At 35.7% G+C, this 21,603-nt stretch overlaps 1 protein-coding gene and 1 non-coding gene across 2 annotated transcripts; one reads left to right on the forward strand and one right to left on the reverse strand.

Moving 5' to 3' along the window:
* Positions 1–2,142: 2,142 nt before the first annotated feature.
* Positions 2,143–2,249, forward strand: LOC112774501 (small nucleolar RNA R71). Its single transcript, XR_003188989.1, has one exon. It is a non-coding gene; the product is annotated as a small nucleolar RNA R71 (small nucleolar RNA).
* An 18,256-nt stretch (positions 2,250–20,505) lies between these two features.
* On the reverse strand, positions 20,506–21,366 carry LOC112770089 (uncharacterized). Its single transcript, XM_025814509.1, has 2 exons — positions 21,160–21,366; positions 20,506–21,045 (listed from the first exon to the last, which is right to left on the reverse strand). The coding sequence occupies exons 1-2, from the start codon at positions 21,364–21,366 to the stop codon at positions 20,506–20,508; spliced, it is 747 nt and encodes a 248-aa protein (XP_025670294.1).
* Between the last annotated feature and the right edge of the window lie 237 nt (positions 21,367–21,603).

Genomic DNA, 21,603 nt, shown 5'->3' on the forward strand with positions numbered 1-21,603 from the left:
TCCCCTTACAGTGAAGCGGTCTCCACTTAATTCCTTGATGATCTCTACATGCTCTAAGGAATGGATCTTTCTGATGGTGAACACTTGAGGTAACTGAGATGGAATGGTTGGCATATGGGGTGGGGTTGGTAGATGGTGAGCTGATATCACCTTGTCTCCAGGGGAAAAACCCTCTGTAGGAATCTTCTGATTTCTCCATCCCCTTGGCAATTTCTTCACAACTCTTTTTTCCTCTTCCAATGGTGCTCCAGTGATTATTGTGTCTGGGGGTTCCTCATTAGCTGCTCTTCCCAACTCTTGTGGCTTCAGTTCTTTCTTGAGTTCCCTCAGTTGCTGTATCTCTTGAAATTCTTGCTTGTTCACCAAGGACTATTTCAGGGGTTCAACTACTGATTCACTGTTGCTTTCCTTTGTGCACATGTTACTATGATCATCCTTCGGCTCTTTACATTTTGGTTCAGACTCAAATGTAGGTTTGAAAATATGGAAGGTGAGATGTTCATCATGTATTCTCAGGATTAACTCTCCTTGTTCCACATCTATCAGCGCTCTAGCAGTGGCTAGAAATGGTCTCCCCAGAATAATGGGATGGAGGTAACTTTCCTCCATGTCCAGAACAACAAAGTCAGTGGGGATGAAGTAGTTTCCTACTTTCACCGATACATTTTCGACTACTCCTTCACCCTGCTTCTGAGTTTTATCCACCAATTGGATGATTACATCCGTGGATCTCAGCTCATTGATTTGCAACTTCTTAATAAGAGATAGAGGCATCACATTTATGCTAGCTCCTAGATCACAAAATCCCCTGTCAATTTTTGTCTCTCCTATGGCACAAGGAATATGAAAGCTCCCTGGATCTTTTTTCTTCAGGGGTACATCCTTCTGGATGAGGGCACTACATTCCTTGTTCATTGTCACTGTTTGTCCCCCTTTTAAGGTTCCTTTCTTGGTTAGTAGCTCTTTCATGCATTTGATGTATGTAGGCATCTGTTGGAGAGTTTTGATAAAGGGAATATTGACACTGAGAGACGCAAACATATCTAGGAATCTTAAATATGACCTTTCTCCTCACTTCCCCTTAGTCTCTGAGGAAATGGTGCTTTTGGCACATAAGGTTTCGGAATTTCCTCCCTTGTTAATTATTTCCTTTGTACAGATCTGGTTCCTTGTTCCTTTTTCTCCAATTTGCTCTGGGAACTTCCTTGGCTGTGCTCTGTTGGCTTACTGGTATCTTCTTCTAGGATTTCTTCATTTGCAAGAGTAATTGCCTTACACTCTTCTCATCTCACCTTCTTCATTTCCTCTCTTGGATTTTTCTCAGTGTCACTTGGGAAACTATCAGTGGATTTCAGAGTTTACTGTGAAATATGTCTACCTTAGATTCGAGATTCTTAAGAACCTCCCCTCGGATTTTTATATTACCTCTCACTTCTTCCCTGAATTTTTTCATGTCATCAGACTCCTTGCAAAGGTTTGCAAGCATAGCTTCCATTTTTGCCATTCTGTCATCATCATGTGGTAATGATTGGTTGAAATTGGGGTGTTGAGAATGGTTATGGTGGTTTTGGTATGGTGGCTGTGAATAAGTACTTTGTATGGTCTGGTATGGTTTTTGGTTGGAGTTTTGGTGAGTGAAGTTGTTATACTGGTTTGGATTATGGGGTCTGTGGTCTTGGCCTTGGTTTTGTTGGTTTTCCCACCCAAAGTTTGGGTGGTTCCTCTAACCAGAGTTATAAGTATTAGAATATGGATCTTGAGCTTGCCTAGGTGAATTTCCAAGGTAATTAGCTTCCTCCCAGTTAACTCTATCTTCTGTGTCCAAATCTCCTTGAGGTGATGATTGAGTGTGGATAGATGCAGCCTAATTCTTCTCTATTTGCTTGGTCAATTCAGGAAATTTTTTGGTGATCATCTTATTCTGGGCCAGGATTGCATCCATATGGTTTAATTCCAAGACTCCCCTGTTGTTGCTTCTGTCAGATGCATAAAAATACTCATTGTCACCCACTGTCTCTATAACATCAATGGCTTCTTCAAGGTCTTCTTCTTGTTAAGAGAATCTCCAGATGAGTAGTCTACAGCTTTCTTTGACTCACAATTCAGCCCTTCATAAAATATGTGAAGTTGCACCCACTCATTAAACATATCAGGGGGCACTTCCTTGTCAAATCCTTGAACCTCTCTCAAGCTTTATAAATAGTCTCACCATCCTACTGTCTGAATGTCTGCACTTCAGTTCTCAGCCTGTTTACTTTTTGTGGAGAGTAGAACCTTGTTAAGAATCTATTCACTACATCCTCCCAGGTTGTCAAGCTTTCTTTGGGAAATGATTCTAACTATTTTGATGCTTTGTCTCTCAAGAAAAATAGAAACTGTAGCAATCTATAGGTTTCAGGATGAACACCATTAGATTTAACTGTGTCACATATCCTTTGGAATTTAGTGAGATGCTCATTAGGATCCTTGACGAGAAAACTTTTGTGTGGTCTAGAAATTCGCAATTAAAAGATCATTGTAAGTATAGTTTCTAAACTGACAAGAATCCTTTCGTACAAAAGTTTTGGTTGTCACTTAAGCAAACCCAATAAAATTTATAACCGAAGCATTTAAACCTCAGGTCATCTCTCAAGGAATTCCAGGGTAGTATGATTTATTATTGGTTATGGAAAAAGGTATATTTTTTTTGTTTTTGAAATAAGGAACAAGAAAATAAATTGGCAGGAAATTAAATTAATTATCATGAAAACCATTGCAAGGTATAAGAACTGGAAATCCTATCCTAGTTATCCTTATCAGGTGTGATGAGAATTGTTTATTGCTCCTACTTAGTTAACCCTTACTAAGTAAAGGAAAGTCAAGTGGACTAATCAATTTGATTCCTCAAGTCCTAGTCAACTCCCAGGGAAAGACTAGCTTTAGAGGGATCCAAATCAATAAGCAAATTCCAATTTTCAATCAACAGCTGAGTTTGATAACTCAAGTGTCACCAATTACTCAACCAAAGCAAAGGGGGAAAAATCTAAATTAAATTAAAAGCACCAATAACATGAATTTGAAGAAAGCAATCTTAAATCTGAAATACCTCAAATTGTATTAAATAGAGAATCAAATTAAACATAAGAATTCCTAAATCCAATATCAGCATAAAGTGATCAATAGGAGAAACAGATAAACTAGAATAAATAAATGTAGAAGAAAACATAAATTAAAGGAACATTAAACCTGGAATTGAGAAGGAACAATCCTAAAACTAAGAGAAATCCTAAATCCTAAAACCTAAAAGAGAGGAGAAAGCCTCTCTCTCTACAAAACTACATCTAAAACCTCCAATTCTGAATTGAATGATTTTATGAATGATTTGATTCCCTCATTCTCCAGCCTCTATTCTGTGTTTCTGGGCTTGGATTTGGGCCGAAAAAGAGCCCAAAAATTGCTGGGGGCGAATTCTGCAACTTTCTACACGTGGCTTTGTCATGCGTACGCATAGGTGACGCGTGCGCGTCATTTGGAAGTTTTTCTTATCATGTGTACGTGTCAGTCACGCGTACGCGTCGCTCGTGCTCTGCGCTAGGCACGCGTCCGCGTCATCCATGCGCTCGTGTTGCTACCATTTCCTTCAAAACTTTATTTTCGCGCATTCCTTCCACTTTTGTATGTTTCCTTTCTGTCCTCTAAGCCATTCCTGCCCTTTAAAGCCTGAAAATACTCAACACACAGATCACGGCATCGAATGGTAATAAAGGATAATTAAAATTAACAGTTTTAAGGTCTAGGAAACATGTTTTCACATATATCACAGAATAAGGAAGGAATTGTAAAATCATGCAAATTATATGAATAAGTAGGTGAAGAATTGATAAAAACCACTCAATTGAGCACAAGATAAATCATAAAATAGTGGTTTATCAACCTCCCCACACTTAAACATTAGCATGTCCTCATGCTAAATTCAAGAGAAACTAAAAAAGAGTGAAGGTAGAATGGTGGAATCTATGCAATGCAATCTATCTAAATGCAAGCTACCTAAATGAATCATGCAATGCTAATTACTACCCACCTAGATATATAAAGCTTACATGTGGTTAAATTGAGTCAAATTTTTCAAAGAATCACATATGTACAGCCAAGGGCTAAATCATATTAAAACACATTCACAATTGAGTTGAGTTAATCAAAAGAATTCACAAACTTGCAAGACAAGTAATGATTAAACATGGATATATGGAAATGAGCTATTGAACCCTCATTGGGTTTGTATATGCACTCTAATCACTCAGTGTTTGGGGTTAATCACTCCACTCCTCTCTAGTGATGCTTTCTAAAACTTTGTTCTTCATCTAACCAATCAACAAATATTTAATGTATACATGCAAACATCATGAGGTCTTTTCAAGGTTGTAATGGGGTTAAGGCAAAGGTGAGGGTATATATATATGGCTAAGTGAGCTAAAAATTGAATCCTTGATTAGTCTAAGATCTCACCTAACATATACGTACTCTTATACAATTCTAACATTATGTCTAGCTTCCCAAATTCCCACTTTTGTATCACATACTCATGTACCAACTCATTTTAATTTTATTACATATACATTGATCCTTTACTAAGCTTAATATGTAATTTTATCCCCTTATTTATTTATTTAATTATAGGGATTTTTTTTTTGAAAAAGTAAATATAACTTATCAATGCATATGGATTTCCAAATTTTTTGGTTTCACATGAGTAGGTATCCAAATTCCTATTTATCATAATACATTCCCTATCAACCCAAGTTCTCATGGTTCCCCACACTTAGTTAGTACACAATCTCTATCTTAAGCTAACCAAAGATTCAAATTGCGGTATTTAATTTGTTTTTCTGCTTAAGGCTAGTGATGTGATAAAATATAGAATAAATGGGGATTAAAAGGCTCAAGGTGGCTAATAAGGGTGACATAAAAGGGTAGGCTTATTTGGGATAAGTGAGCAAAAATAAGTAATGGCCTCAATCATATGCAAGCATGTAAATACATTCTATATTGGACATATAGAATGGAATAAAGCAAAGGATTGCAATCATAGTGGAGAAATACACAGGAATGAAAACTATGGTTAAATAATGTAACCATGCAATTAAGCTCAAATCTCACAGGTTGTGTGTTCTTTGGCTCAAAAATCATATATCATTTATGTATATCATGCAAGTAAGAATGAAGGGTTCCAACTCAATCAATGTGAATCCTTGAATGGCTTTTGTAAAGAAATAAATACATTCTTTGAAAAAAAATTGTCATCAATTTACCAACACTTATTACTATATATATATATATGCTAGGTGGATTGTTGTGATTATGAAAATCTAAAAATATCTAGTTTACTTTTTATTTTCAATTAAACCAAATTCTAATATGTTAAAAAGAGTAGACTAAGCTTAATAATATCAATTTTTCTATATCACAACTAATAAGCTAAGAGTGCAAATCAAGCTAAATATCTAAGATATATACAGCCCAAAGTGCATAATGTAATAAAGTAAAAATAGACAAAAATACAGTAAAAGAAAATGTGCAAGTACTGGAAAGAAAATAAGATAAAATAAAATAAATTAAAATAAAAATACAGAATATGAAACAAAATAGGATAAAAAGAATCTGAAAGTAGTTCACCGAAATAAGATTCACCAGAGATGGTGACCTCCCACACTTATATAATAGCAGCGTCCTCGATGCTCAAACAGGTTGGGTAGGAAGTGTCGTCACCTCCGAAAGGGTGTGCTGGTGCTGTCGCTATGCTGGTCGGTGGTGCTGCAGGCTGCTCAAGCTGAGGCTCTGTGGGGTCTGGCAGTGTAGGAGCCTGTGGCTCTGCCTGTATAGGTGCCTGTGGATCTGCTGGCTGTGTCTGCTGAGGCTCTTCATGCTGGGGCGCTGCCTGCTGGTGCTCTGCCTGTTGGGATCCTGCCTGCTCATCCTCTGCCCATGCATCGTCCTCCTGCTCATCCGCCTCCTCCGTAGATGGCTCTGATGGTGTGTCAGGCTCGGAGGGGATGTTAGTGTGTCCCGACCTGATCATTAGCTTTAAATGCTCATAGCGTCGCTTGCTGCGACGCTCAGACCGCTCATATTGCCGCTGGTTGTGGCACTCCATTTGATCCAGGTGCTCAAATAGGCGGTGCACAAGGTACCAAGAAAGGAAAAATAATAATGTACAAGAAAGGAAAAGGAAATGTACAAGTGGACGAGTTGCTACAACTGATGCTTTTCTCCAAGGATTGTGCAAATGGACTTGTCTGTTGCCCCATATAGAAATTTCTTTTCCTTTCTCAGTGGCCATCCTGAAAGAAAAGGAAAAAGAAGAAAAAGTAACCCAGAAATAAAGATAATAAAATAAATAAAGTCTGGGTGGGTTAATACCAAATAATGAGGGTCTCAATTACATGGTAGCTACAACATGCAAGTGAGAAGTGTGGGATAATGAAAGATAATATAAATTCATGTCAATGCAAAAGGAATACCAGTATTATAAAAATTAGCATTGACTTATAATTAATAATATCCAATCAGAATAAAACAAGTCATGAAGCACCAGAGTAATGCAAGAAAAGATGCAACAGTTGAATAGGAAAATTTAACACCAATGGAAAAATAATAAATTTAGAAAAGAAAATAAAAATATGCACAAAATTAAAATGCAATGAATGAAAGTATGCAAATAAATTAAGTAAAATAGAATGAAAGTGAAGAAGGATGAAAAGTTAAATAAACAAAGAAAAAGAAAGTAAGAAAGGAGGAAGAAAGGGAGAAGAAAGAATTAGGATTGGGGAAGAAAAGATAAGATAGTTGGCACTGATCTAGTAAAACTGTGCGTCGCATGCGACGCGACGCGTGGGTCACGCGATCGCGTGAGTTGCGATATTTTCAAGTGACGCAGACGCCATGAATTAATAAAAGCTTTTATAGAATTTTGAATCTTATTTTATTTTTACTCTTTCACTTGCATACCTCTTTTTTACAACACCTGTGCTCCACATGTATTTGGGATTATCATTCACAATTATCATCATTACACGTGCTCTTTAATTTGGCACATTTATTACTTGATGCTTGAGCTATGCTTCTCATGCCTATTATTTGCATATTTTTACCCTCTTGTATCTAATTATTTTGAATTGCCCTTTTTGATCTTTATTGTTGTCCTCCCTACATGTTGTAGCTACCATGTAGTTGGGCTATCATCTTTCCTTTGGCATTCCTTATCACTTGGAATTTCCTCCCTTTCGGTCTTAGTTTTCTATATTTCACACTCTTCCTTTTTCTTCTTCCTTAGGCATGGGTACCAAGAAAGGAAAAGAGAAGGCCACTGACAAGACACCAGCACGGAGAGAAACCAAGAGTCCTCCAACTAAGGCGCCTCTATCTACAAGCATCAGTTGTAGCAACCTGTCCACTTGTACATCTCAGCATGCACCGAGGACGGTGCAATCTTTAAGTGTGGGGAGGTCAATACCGATCTCCGTGGGTTAGTACCTTCCTGTCTCAACACCAATATTTTATTTTCTTTGTTTGTTCATTATTGCATTTGCATGTTTGATTTTGTGCATATTTTACCACCACTTGGTTGAAGTAATATTTTCTTTTTCAATAAATTATTTAGAGTATTTCACTAATTTAAACTAAAACTTTTTTTAAACTTGTTTGAAGAAATATTATTTTAGAACATGGTTTAGAGCTCGAACACACAAAACCTGTGAGATTTTGAGCCTATTTGAATTGGTTGCATTTTATCAACCAATACTTTATTTTTGGTGTGTGTTTTTCTCTCTAAAATTGTGATCTCTGTCTTGCTTAATTCTATATTTCCATGGTTTGATGTATGCATGCACTTATATGATTGAGGCCTTTGTTTCATTAAGCTTACATACCCATATGGCCTTACCCTTTCATTATCTTTTACAAACCAATGTTGAGCCTATTTTACCCCTTTGTTCTTTACTTTAACTCATCCCTAACTCTAAGTGGAAAACAATAATGTCCTTAATTTGAATCCTTGGTTAGCTTAGACTAGTGAAAGTGCTCATGAATTAAGTGTGGAAAAATTGGATTTGGAAACATTTCGTTTGAGAATTGAGTATGTTAGAATTTTTTGAAAATATGAAAGAATGTTGAGAACAGGTTCATGCATTCAATATCTTAATCATATGCATTGAAAATATATATATATATTAAGAAAAGAAAAATAGAAAAAAAAGAAAGAGAAAAAGAGCAAATAAATAAAAGGGGACAAAAATGCCCCAAAGTAAGTGGTGAAAGTAATGCATATGTACTGTACTTGAAATTAAAATGCATGAATATGTGGAAAACATGGTTAATGGATAGTTAGATGTGGTATTATGATTACATGGATTGTCTAAAGTTAGGTGGAAAGTTTAAGTTAATTAAAGATTCAGACTTTAGTCCACTTGGCCAAATACAATCCTACCTTGACCCTAACCCGATTACAACCCTTAAAAGACCTCTTGATATGTGTATCTGTGCATTAAATTTTTTTGATTGTTAGATAAAAATTAAGCCTTAGAAAGAAAGATTAGTAGAGAATTGGGAGATCAAACCTTAAACACTTGAGTGATTAGAGTGATATACACTACCGGTGAGGGTTCGACGCTCGATTCTTTGTTCCCGGCTTTCATGAGCTATTTTCTTCTACAAGTTCACTTGTACTTTATTTTGTGATTTGAATTAGTGAAATCCAGTTCATATTTGTTCTTGAAAGATTTGTTTACTTTTAACCAAGTAAAAAAAACATTTTGCATGTAGTTGCATTCACATAGATAGGTTGCATTTCATACATTCTACTTTATAGCTTCTCTTGAGCTTAGCATGAGGACATGCTAATATTTAAGTGTGGGGAGGTTGATAAACCACTATTTCATGGTTTATCTTGTACTCAATTGAGTGATTTTTATCAACTCTTTACCCACTTATTTATACTATTTGCATGGTTTTACTTTTTCCTTCCTGATTTTGTGCTATTATTGAAAACATGCTTCTTTGGCCTTAATTTTTCTATGTATAATCCTCTTTTATTACCATTCGATGCCTTGATATGTGTGTTAAGTGATTTCAGGGATTATAGGGCAGGAATGGCTTAGAGGATGGAAAGGAAGCATGCAAAAATGGAAGGAATACAAGAAGTTGAAGAAATTGCTAAGCTGTCCAGCCTAACCCTCTCGAACTAAATCGATCATAACTTGAGCTACAAAGGTCCAAATGACGCGGTTCCAGTTGCGTTGGAAAGCTAATGTCTGGGGATTCGAAATGATATATAATTTGCTATAGTGGCCGTACAGATAAGCAATGCGAATGCGTGCTCCACGCGGACGCATCGCAGTGACGAAAATCAGCGTGTTTGAATTCGCAACCAGCGAATTCTGGGCTGTTTCTAGCCCAGTTTTCGGCCCAGAAAATACAGATTAGATGCTACAAAGTGGGAGAATCCATTCATTCATCAATAAAACATTCATAATTCATAATTTTAGTTTTTAGATGTAGTTTTAGAGAGAGAGAGGTTCTCTCCTCTCTCTTAGGATTTAGGATTAGGATTTCTCTTAGTTTTAGGCTACTTCTCTTCAATCACAGGTTCAATGTTCCTTTAATTTATTTTCTATGTTTATTTATTCTATTACTTTAATTGTTATTTATCTTTTCAATTTGGCTTATGAACTTCATGTTAGAGTTGATTTCTTTATTTAATATAATCTGAGGTATTTCAGATTTATGATTTCTTTCTTTTATTTATGTTACTATTGCTTCCCATCTGAAGGCATTTTTATTCAAGTAGATTTTCTCCCTTTTTGCTTTGGTTAAGTAATTTGAGATACTTGAGTTATCAATCTCCTTGTGATTGATGATAGTTATCTTTGCTAGTTGATTTTTATTCCAATAACTCTAGTCTTTCCATAGGAATTGACTAGGACCAAAGGAATCAAATTGATTCATCCACTTGACTTACCTTCATAGTTAGAGGTTAACAAGGTGGGAGCAAAATCCAATTCTCATCACAATTGATAAGGATAACTAGGATAGGACGTCCAGTTCTTATACCTTGCCAAGAGATTTTATTATTATTAATTTATTTTTCTTGTCATTTAAATTACTTGTTCCTTATTTTAAAAAAACCCAAATACATATCTTTTTATATAACCAATAATAAATCATACTTCCCTGCAATTCCTTGAGAAGACGACCCGAGGTTTAAATACTTCGGTTATAAATGTTATTGGGTTTTGTTACTTGTGACAACCAAACTTTTGTACGAAAGGATTCTCTGTTGGTTTAGAAACTATACTTACAACGCGATAATATTTTTCATAAAATTTCTTTACCGACATTAAAACCAGTTCGTCAAAATGGCACCGTTTTTCCGGAGAATTGCAAACGTGTGCCTTATTATTGGTTATTGTAAATATTTTATTTTGCTTGTTTATTCATTTTTATTTTTGTTTTTAATTTTTATTAGTTACTATGAGTTCTCATCGCCATTGCTTTGAGTTTGGTTCTAATAATGTTGAAAGGAATGGAAGCTATAACAGGAACATGCATCAAGGTCAAAACAATCAGGGATGGACGGAGCCACGAGGATCTGATCAACCCTTTAGGCAACAACACCTTCCAAACTACCATGGACGACGACCATTCAACAATGCATGCCGAAACAATAGTTATGGTGGACCCTTTCGTGACAACCAACACCCACCACATAACTACAGTCAAGAGCCATTCCGAGGTACATACCAAGATGATAGATATGGTAGATCCCCTTACCAACAAGTCCCACCATATGCTTATGAACCACCTCCTCAACACAACTCTGGACCACCATACTCACAAGCCTCCTACTACCAAACACCATCACATGATTCTAACCCTTATCCATCATATCAACTACCATATGAGCCATATATAGATCCACCCCAATTCCAACCCAATTACTCCCGAGGACCACCACCTCCATATACACCACATCCATATCCATCAATCCAAGAGCCTTATGATCCTACTTATGATATCCGAGCAGAACAAGAGTCAAGAGATCGTCTCAAGGAAACAATGGATCAATTTCAAGCAACCCTGCGTCAATTGGACCAAGCGGTAAACCGAATAGCACTCGAAGCTTTCATGGCTAAAGAATCTCAACTTGAGAACAAAGAATTGAAGTGTGCTGTGCAACAAGTGGAAAAGATGGAGAGTGATGAACCACCCTCTTATCATGAACCTTTCCTCCCAAGTAATGAGCCCTCATATCCACCTCAACCTTCAATGAATGACACTATTGGTGTTCTTCTTCAAGGGCAAAGAGAAATGAAACGGGGAGTACTAGAATTCGCAACTTCCTTCACCGAGGTAGTAAATAAATTAGCTTTCCAATATCTGAGCACTCAAAGTACTCCCATGGCTACATGTGGAGAATCAAAAGAAGAGCGTAGCATGAAGGAGACACTAGAAACTCCGGTGGACAATGATGAACATGGCTTTGTATTGGAACAAGTGGAGGAAGCCATAATAGTTGCAGAGGAAGAAGTGGTTGAAGATTTAGGAGATGCTGAACCTCCATGGGAATCAAGAAATGTAGAGTACCCCTCCAATAAGATTGAAATTGATGTCAAGAAGGCCAGTGCACAACCTCCAAGGCATATTCCTTATAAAGACTTGGATGGGATAGATAAAGAAGTAAGTTCCCTTGGTGATAAAGATCATGCATCAAGTCCTCCTAGTAATAAATCTACATCCGCAATTGAACTCCTTGAATATGAAGACTCTTCTCTGATTGAGTCTGAGAATAATGTGGAAGCGGAAATCCTTAGAAAAGGGCGGACGGGAGTTGAGTACGCTTTGTCAAGAACATTGGAGACTTTCCACCTAGGTTGTCATCTACTCCTTCACTTGAGTGGGTAAAACTTATCTCTGTTCATCTTTCTATCCCACTTGACACTACAAGAAAAATACCCATTCAGCCACACTTTTTTTAAGCTACATTTGAAAAGTGTAATAGGCTACGCTTTTCTCCATGTTTCCTTTTTGTGGGAGAATAGGAATCACATTTGTGGCATCACTTGAAAAGCGATGCCTTAGATATTATAAAGATCACTTATAAAGCGTAGCCTTAACTTAAGAGTTATGGGTTCACTTTTTACACCAAAGAAAACACTTTTAAAGTGTAGCCTATTTATCATATTTCAAGTGCATTTTAAAAGTGTTGCCTAATGTATTTCAAGTCAAATATATCAACACTTAGTAAATTTTTTTCACAATATTTCACCAAATATACAAGCACGCATACAGTAGTAGACACTTAGGCAAATATAAACAAAATAACACACTTAGGCAAATAAAAACAAAAATAACATGGCCATAGACACTTAGGCAAATAAAAACAAAATAACATGGCCATCACTGAACTCGCGATCCTTATAGCTAGATAATCACACTCCCTTCATCACCCCCAAATCAGAGAAGACCACTGACGGCGTCAACCCTCACGGCGTCACCGCTCACGGCGTCACCGCTCACGGCGTCAGCATCTCCACCACTCACTCATCTTCATCACTCACCTCTCACCACGCCGCCACTCGTTTTCATCACCGGTTCTCGTCGCTGCGCGCTGACATCAGGAAGATCGACTGTGCGCTCGACTAAAAGCTTTTCTTTATTCGCTCACCGTCGTCAAGAAAGGTATGTATCACCTTCATTTGGTTTCTAAAATCTGAGAGGGTAGGGTTCTGATTTTTGGGTTGCAATTTGGGGGTTTGGTACAAAATCCTTTGAATTCGTGAATTGATGAACATGCATGCTAATCTTGCTGCGCAGGAGAACTCAGAATTTGCTGGTTTCATTCCGTTATTGCTGCGGCGCAGCAGAACTCGTGAATTTGGGATTGTTGCGGCGCAGGAGATCGAACTCGTGAATTTGGGATTGGGGTTTCATTCCGTTTACGCAGGTACTGTATAGGCTAAAGAAAAATAGCAAACATTTTTGCACCCCAATTTGATGAAGAACGAATGATTGTAGGATCAATTTGTGGTCAAATGCTATAAATTAGTAGTAATCCATGAAAGAGTTCCCAAACTGTGAAATACACTTGTGAAAGTTAATTATATGTCTTGATTCTGGGTTTGATTCTCATAATTGTCTTTCGCTTGTTGCTTATCGTTCTCTACTCTTATAGAATTCTGCTCCACATTGATGAAACAAAAATGTTTTCCTAGTTCAAAAGTTTCCTGCGCAATCAGTGTTAGTGTTTCGTATTTTTAACACACGATTTCTTAGTATATTTTGTGTTGATTGCTTCTTGATCGAAGTACATTTCATGACTTGGTGATTGCCATTGAGGGAAAAATTGCTTCCCTGGTTCAAATTTTTTTGTGCAATCAGTATTAGTGTTATGTTCTTAACACGGGTTTTCTTATTATTAAATACGTCCAATTTGTGTGGAACTCTTGCTTGATTGAAGTGCATTTGATGACTTGGTGACTTGCTTTAGTTGAACTCTGGAAAAGTTATCGCTGTTGGCCCCGGTCTTCGTGGCAAGGACGGGAACCTAAACCTCTTGGTTCAGTTATTATTGTCTATTATGAATGGTTTTTGAGTGAAAAGCTTTGTTGTATATGATGATTGATGAAGAAGCTTCCCTTTCCATCCACAATTACTTGTTCTATTAGGAATACACAAGCTTAATTACATTTCAGCACTTCCTTTTTATTTTTTCCCTCTGATTTCTCCAATTCAAATCAATTTGCACTTTTTAAAACTTGAATAATTAAATTCCTGTGTGTAGAGCAGTGTCAAAATTCGGAAATAGATTTTATATATAATAGATTTTGATATGTCAAAGTAGTGGAGTTAGCTATGTTAGCTTTTAGGGAAGTTTGAAGTTAGAGCCGTAGTGGCACTTAAAAGGCATATCTAGTTCTAAAAGACATGCAAACTTTTAACTAATTAAAAGGAAACTGTGATTTTTTAGAGATCTATTGTCATAAAAATAAAATTTGAGTTTCGTAATTTAATTGATTTGTAGTGTTTTCTGGGGTTTTGGTTGGACAACGACATTTTTTCTATTGATTCTATACTATCATGTTGAGTTTCTTGTAAAAGATGAATTCATCTTTTTTATTGAGTTGTTCAAGAGTTGCATCATTTTAGGATCTCAAATAAGTTTTTACAAGGGTAAAATGTTGATGTTAACTTGTCTCTTCTCTCAATAATAGTGAGTATAGTAAAGATAAATAATTGTGACGTCAGTTTTTTTTTTTATAACAATTTCGTCGGTTTTTGTTGTGTAATTAAGTCTGACGATTGCTCTTGAAAAAAATATTGTTTTAGCTCTCTCTTTATTTGGAATATTTTGCGTTCTGAATTTTTTTCTTAAAAAATTGGTTTATGTTTAGAAGTGTGGTTATAAGATAGTTGATATTAAAATTGATTCTATGAATACTTTCTTGTTGCTTTATTTTGATTCCTAACAACTGTCTTGTGTTGATAGTAATTTACTTGAAAATTAGAAAATTATCGTGTCTTAATTGAGAAGTTCAATTTAATCTTATTCATAGAGAAGTTAAATGTTGTAGCTAATTTGTTAACTTAAAAATGATCTAAAAATTATAAATAGAGAGGAGGGAGACAAGAAGTGAGAATATAGAATGATTAGGGGAGCTAATAAGAACTATGGGCTCTTATCCCTGAAGGTGGACCCTCACAGATAAAGCACCCACTTATTTCCTCTGTTATTGGTTGTCTTCTCAGTATCATAACATCAACTTACTATATAGATAAGATAAAAAAATAGTTTTTAGTTTGATTGAGATTGTTCAATATTCCAAGCAAACTGCATATACTCTTTAATAAGAAATTTGAAGCGTAGCAGTGAGCAGTGAAATCTAAACTGAAATCACAGATATTGATATTGTTAGGGATAAGTACTAACTTGCCTTGTTTTGAGGGCATCAGTGGCACAGATCAATAATAAAAAAGCCGCCTCAGAGAAATCTCATGAATTTTGGTCCCTTTTAAGTGATAGTTTTGTTTGTTTATTACTTTTGAGAATAACTTTGATTAGAAAACATAATAGTAGTAAGTAGTAACAGAGCAGAGCAACACATGGAGGCAAAATTTTGGTAGCATTTATTAAGGTAATGGTAATAATGTGTTAATAGTTGGTACTTTAATTACAAATATATTATTGTTTGTTAAGACATAAGCAAAAATAATGAAATTTCAATTGATAATGTTGGAATCTGTCCTCTCTCATGTTGTACAAACACATATCCATTCTGATGTAGGTTCTTGAACTGAATTGAATTTTTTTAGGATATATTGCTGTCAGTTCCATTCTGAACTTCTGAATTTCTGTATTTACAATTCTATTTTTGGCTACTTTGTTTGCTGTAATTTAAGTTGCTGCAATTCTATTTTCTATAGTTCTGTTTTGTGCAATTTTGTTTTCTGCAATTCTATTCTGTGCAATTATACCTGCTACTATTCTGGTTGCTATAATTTTGTTTGCCATGGCAAAATTTAATTATATTGTTCTCTGTTTCTATATGCTAACCTTTTATTCAATTATAGTCAATAAGTGAAAAAAATAAGAAACATAAAGAACAGCAAAAGTTTCCACATCGCATGGGGCCAATCAATTTCGGAAGAGTACGAGTGGCTCTGGTATACTTATTTCATATTTGTGCTGGGATTTGTTTAGTTAATTTTAGTTATGTTGTTATAGACTTACTTATTTAAGGCTTTATTTTATAGTGCGCGACAAAGGAAATAAATGAGGAACCAAAAAGGTTTGAAATGTTCCTTGCTACTCGAACAAGTCGGAAAAGGAAGGAAGTTGATCAGGAAACACAAGATGCAATTGTATGAGAATTCATTGAATTACTAATGATTATAAATCAAATTTAGGATACGGTAACTAATTCTATGTCAAATGTTTCTTTTAATTAGGATGATTTCCAAAACCGGCAAGCTGCTGGTGAAACAGATGAGGAAGCTTTTGAGTCTTTATTTGGAAAAGAACAACCAGGTCGGGTTAGGTGCTATGGAAGATCTATTACACGACGTGACTTAAAGAAGCATGCAGAAATTTCTGAACTCAAGCAACAACACCAGGAGGAAGTCACATCTTTGAAGGCTGAACTTGGAGACATGAAGGCCAAACAGCAGCACCAAGAGGCTGACCTTCATGGATTGCGAAACATGATTAAGTTACTAGTTCAGCGATCTGAACCTGGAATGAGGCCGGAAGAAATTGAAGCCTTGTTACAAGATGCCCAACACTCTCCAATTGATGCAAATAGCGCTCATGGATCAACACATATTCCAAACATAAATATGGTATGACAAGTTTTTTCTTATTCCCTAATATTTGTTTATATATTGTTAATTGTTAATTAGGATTTTGAGTTTAAAATTTTTATTTGTTAGAACTTAGGAGGATGCCATATTTTTTAATTTGAACTGAAATTGAAGAAGATGGAAGCTGTGATTTGGTTTTTTTGGTTTTGTTTTTTCATTATGTAATTTTAATATTATTGTTATCAGGGTGAAAGCTGTAATTTTTCTGGTTTTTCTGATTTTTCTGGTTTTGGTTTTCTGATTTTTCTGATTTTAGTTCCCATTTAGTATGAAGTTGTGTTAGTCCATTTTTTAGTTGTCCTTTATGGTGATTTATAGTATCCCCCTGAATGTGATTGTTATTTTAAAGCAAAAGACTTTGGTGATATGAAAAGTAGAGTAGTTTCAATTATCTTATGCCTCTCGGATATTGTATGTGTTATTAATCTGTTAACTACTTTTTTCTTCTTGTACTTTTTCAAGTTATAATTATTTTTCTATATAATTATGCAGGATAATTCTGAAGATGTGAATGAAGATTGAGATGCTTATCATGATGGTTTATTGACAAAGGTGGAAATTGAAAGATGTATGGTTGATGATGATGTCTTTTATTAGAAGCTAAGATACATTTATATGATATATTTTGATTTTTCCTAGTTTATTAGTAGTAAACTCTAAGTGCATTATATGAGTATACTTATTCTAGTTTGAGATGTATGAATGCTCAAAATTATGATCATTCCAATATTTTTGGTTCATTGTATACTTATATTTTGTTTCAGTATAATTTTTATTGTTTAAAGATTATTGTATGGTATTATTATATATGTATACATTTTTATTTTATAATAATTAACTAATTTAATTAACAATACAGGATTATATATATAATTATATACTCAAATATTAGAGTTTAGATAAAAAAATTGTTAGAAATTTCTGTTTATATATATATATATATATATAAACAGAAATTTTAAAAAAAATGAAGGACAAAAGGCTACACTTATATAGAGTAGCTATAGGTATACTATTTGCTACTTTTATAAAGTGATGCAGTAGCTCTGAAAAGTGTAGCCTATTCTTTAGAATTATGGTAACCATTAGTGCTGAAAAGCGTAGCCTTAGGTCCTGAACAGCATCACTTAAAAAGCGTACCCTATTCTCAAAGGCGAGAAGCGTAGCCTTTGCTACAGAAAAGCGTAGCCTTTGAGAATAGGCAACACTAGTATAGGCATCGCCTACAAAAGTGTCTCCGAAGCCTAAAAAGCGTAGCCTTTTCCTAAGGCATCATTTTTTTTTGGTTTTGGCTACACTTTTCAAGTGTACTTGAATGGGTGTTTTTCTTGTAGTGTGAGTACGGTGTTTTAAAACGGATGGCCAACTCAGGAAGCTTTGTGTCATAAAGCGTAAGAAGAGACTGTTTAGTGGTTGGAGTTGCAAATCAAGGCTCATCAAAGTTGATATTTCAAGAGTTAGATGTAAGGGCTCAACTGGTGATAATTTGGTTAAATCTAAAAGAAGAGTTTGGTACTCTGTAGAGAATTTAGATTTCTTACCATCCGGATGGAATCATCATGTTCCCCTTGAAGACGGGTGCAGAAACAGGATTCGGGATCCCGGCAACGGCGCCATTTTGACGATCGGATTTGTATCGGTAAAGAAATTTTATGAATATAATCGCGTTGTAAGTATAGTTTCTAAACAAACAGAGAATCCTTTTGTACAAAAGTTTGGTTGTCACAAGTAACAAAATCCAATAAAATTTATAACCGAAGTATTTAAACCTCGGGTCGTCTTCTCAAGGAATTGCAGGGAGGTATGATTTATTATTGGTTATGTAAAATAATATTTTTTTTGGGTTTTTGAATAATGAACAGGAAAAGTAGATTGCAAGAATTAAAATAATAACTAATAAAACTCTTAGCAAGGTATGAAAACTGGACGTCCTATCCTAGTTATCATTATCAATTGTGATGAGAATTGGATTTTGCTCCCACTTTGTTAACCTATAACTATGAAGGTAAGTTAAGTGGATAAATCAATTTGATCCCTCAGGTCCCAATCAATTCCTAAGAAAAGACTAGAGTTATTGGAATACAAATCAACTAGCAAAGATAACAATCATCAATCACAAGGAGTTTGATAACTCAAGTGTCGCCAATTAATCAGTTCAAGCTAAGAATGTAAAAAGCTAAATAAAAATCATAAATCTGAAATACCTCAAATTGCATTAATAAAAGAAATCAAATATAACATGGAAATTCATAAATTAAATTGGGAAAATAAATAAAAGGAACATTGAACTTGTAATTGAGAAGAAGAAATCCTAATCCTAAGAGAAATCCTAAATCATAAAACCTAAGAGAGAGGAGAGATCCTCTCTCTCTAAAAACTACATCAAATCCTAAAATTATGAATTATGAATGTTGTATGAATTGTCCCCTCATGAATGGATGCATTCTCCCACTTTATAGCCTCTAATCTGTATTTTCTGGGCCGAGAACTGGGCCAGAAACAGCCCAAAATTCGCTGGTTGCGAATTCGAACACGCTGATTTTCGCAGATGCGACGTGTCCGCGTGATGTACGCGTTCGCGTCACTTATCCTCAGAGAAACTATGGCAAATTATATATCATTTCGAAGCCCTTGACGTTAGCTTTCCAACGCAACTAAAACCTCATCATTTAGACCTCTGTAGCTCAAGTTATGATCGATTTAGTGCGAGAGGGTCAGGCTGACAGCTTTGTAGTTCCTTCGTTTTTTTGTATTCCTTCCACTTTTGCATGCTTCCTTTCCATCCTCTAAGCCATTTCTGCCCTGTAATCTCTGAAACCACTTAACACATATATCAAGGCATTGAATGGTAATAAGAGAGGATTAATATTTGCAAATATAAGGCCAAAGAAGCATATTTTCAATCATAGCACCAAATTAGGAAGGAAAACGTAAAACCATGCAAATAGTATGAATAAGTGGGTAAAGAGTTGATAAAAACCACTCAATTGAGCACAAGATAAACTATAAAATAGTGGTTTATCAACGCATCATGCATGCATACACGTGGGCCTTCCAAAATTCTTCCCCGATGCGTAAGCGTCCTGTACGCGTGCGCGTCGCTAGAGAGCGTAGCGTTCTTCAATTGAGCGCAGCGTTCTTCTGTAATGCTTACTTTTCTGCTTTTTCTATTCATCTTTTTACCTGCCATTAATCAAACATGCAATCAAAGTCTCACCAAAATCATAAGGTTTTGCATCATTTATAATAATCACCTAATTCTTGCATAAATCTCATGATTTTGTACAAAATTACTAATGTTTGATTGAATTAAGATAAACATGAAATTCCACTCTAATCACTTACTTATTGTGCAAGAAAATGCATGAAACCCAATGAAAATAGATAAAAATGATAATTCAAAGACAGATAACAGAATGTAATTGAATTCTAACTAAACTAGTACCATTCAGTAGGGACACAATTATACTTCCAATTTTAAAGCACTTCAAATTAGAGGGAATTAAGTAACAATACAACCTCTTGGTGATGTCTTCTAGTTTTTCCTTTGTCCTCATCATCCATAGCTTTTGTATCCTTCTTTGTGTCCTTGGATGAGGGTGTATAATTCTTCCAAGAGATTGATTGAATTCCTGCAAAGTTATTGGAAGTTGCTTGTTCCCCAAGCACTTGAAAGATGGTTAGCATGCATGAATGGTTGTAGGCTTCTGAACTTACTTTGGTGTGTGAACACCAAACTTAGTTCCTTGCCACTGTCTGCTATGCATCAGATTGATCTCATACATGAAGCCTTGTGCTTTTTTTAAATAGAACAAACTATAAACTAAAAAGCAAACAATTGTTAGGTAGTTTCCCTAATTGTTTGGAGCCAGTGACCATTTATGCAGAAGGTTGAAATGTGTTTTTAATGAACTTTTTAGTGGAACACCAAACTTAGCATCCTATATTCACCCTTAAATTGTTTTGGTGTGTAACACCAAACTTAGCTCCTTGCAATATAGATAAACTTACTTAACCCTTTTATTAAAATAGCTAGGAAAAGAAACTACCTCTGGTTGTGTTGCCTCCCAACAAGCGCTCTTTTATTGTCACTAGTTTGACATCCTCCATTCTTGTTCATGCCAGCTCATGAATTCTCTCTTCTTTGTTCCAAGATCCTCCCAGATAATGCTTAGCTCTGTGACCATTTTCTATGAAAGTGTCATCTGTGCCATATGGGAGTACTTTGCCGGGAAAAATCTTGAGCCTGGAATTATACAAGAGCACTTGTTGTCCTAGTTCAAATTTCCTTTTTGAAATTTTCTTGTCATGCCACCTTTTAGCTCTTTCGTTGTATATCTTAGCATTCTCATAAGCTTCCAATATGAATTCATCCAGTTCATTGAGTTGCAACAGCCTTCTCTCTCCTGTTACTTGAGAGTCAAGATTGAGGAGCTTAGTGGCCCAGAAAGCTTTGTGTTCAAGCTCCACAGGAAAGTGATAGGATTTGCCATAGATTAGTTGAAAGGGTGACTTTCTAATTGGAGTTTTGAATGTTGTTCTATATGCCCATAGAGCATCATCCAATTTTCTTGCCCAGTCTTTCCTTGTAATCCCCACTGTCTTTTCTAGAATTCTCTTCAGCTCCCTGTTTGCCAATTCAGCCTGGCCATTAGTCTGAGGATGATATGGTGTGGCCACTTTGTGAATTACTCCGTATTTATGGAACAGCTTTTTCATCTGTCTGTTGCAAAAGTGGCTGCCACCATCACTAATAAGGCCTTTAGGCACCCCATATCTAGTGAAGATGTGTCTCTTAAGAAATTGAAGAACAATTGGTGCATCACCTGCAGTTGTTGCTATGGCCTCTGCCCACTTGGAGACATATTCCACTGCTACCAATATGTATTTAAAAGAATATGATGGGGGAAACGGTCCCATGAAATCTATGCCCCAAAGATCAAACAACTCTACTTCCAGAATGTAGTCTTGGGGCATTTCATTTCTCCTTGTTAGTCCTCCAGCTCTTTGACATTCATTGCATTGATTCAGAAATTCTCTGGCATCTTTGAATATGGTTGGCCAATAAAAACCACTTTGAAGCACTTTGGCCGCTGTTCTTCTAGTCCAAAGTGTCCACCATCAGCTGAACCATGACAGTGCCACAGTATGTCTCTCATCTCACTTTCAGGGATACACCTTATAATCATCCCATCTGAACACCTCTTGAACAAC

This window comes from Arachis hypogaea, chromosome 18, assembly GCF_003086295.3.
Source record: "Arachis hypogaea cultivar Tifrunner chromosome 18, arahy.Tifrunner.gnm2.J5K5, whole genome shotgun sequence".
NCBI classification, from domain to species: Eukaryota; Viridiplantae; Streptophyta; class Magnoliopsida; order Fabales; family Fabaceae; genus Arachis; species Arachis hypogaea.

Coding starts and splice junctions, on each gene's coding strand:
- LOC112770089 (XM_025814509.1), bottom strand. CDS start 21,366: ATGCCCCAAGACTACATTCTGGAAGTAGAGTTGTTTGATCTTTGGGGC. Junction 21,046..21,159: donor ACATCTTCACTAGATATGGG/GTGCCTAAAGGC, acceptor TATCATCCTCAG/ACTAATGGCCAGGCTGAATT.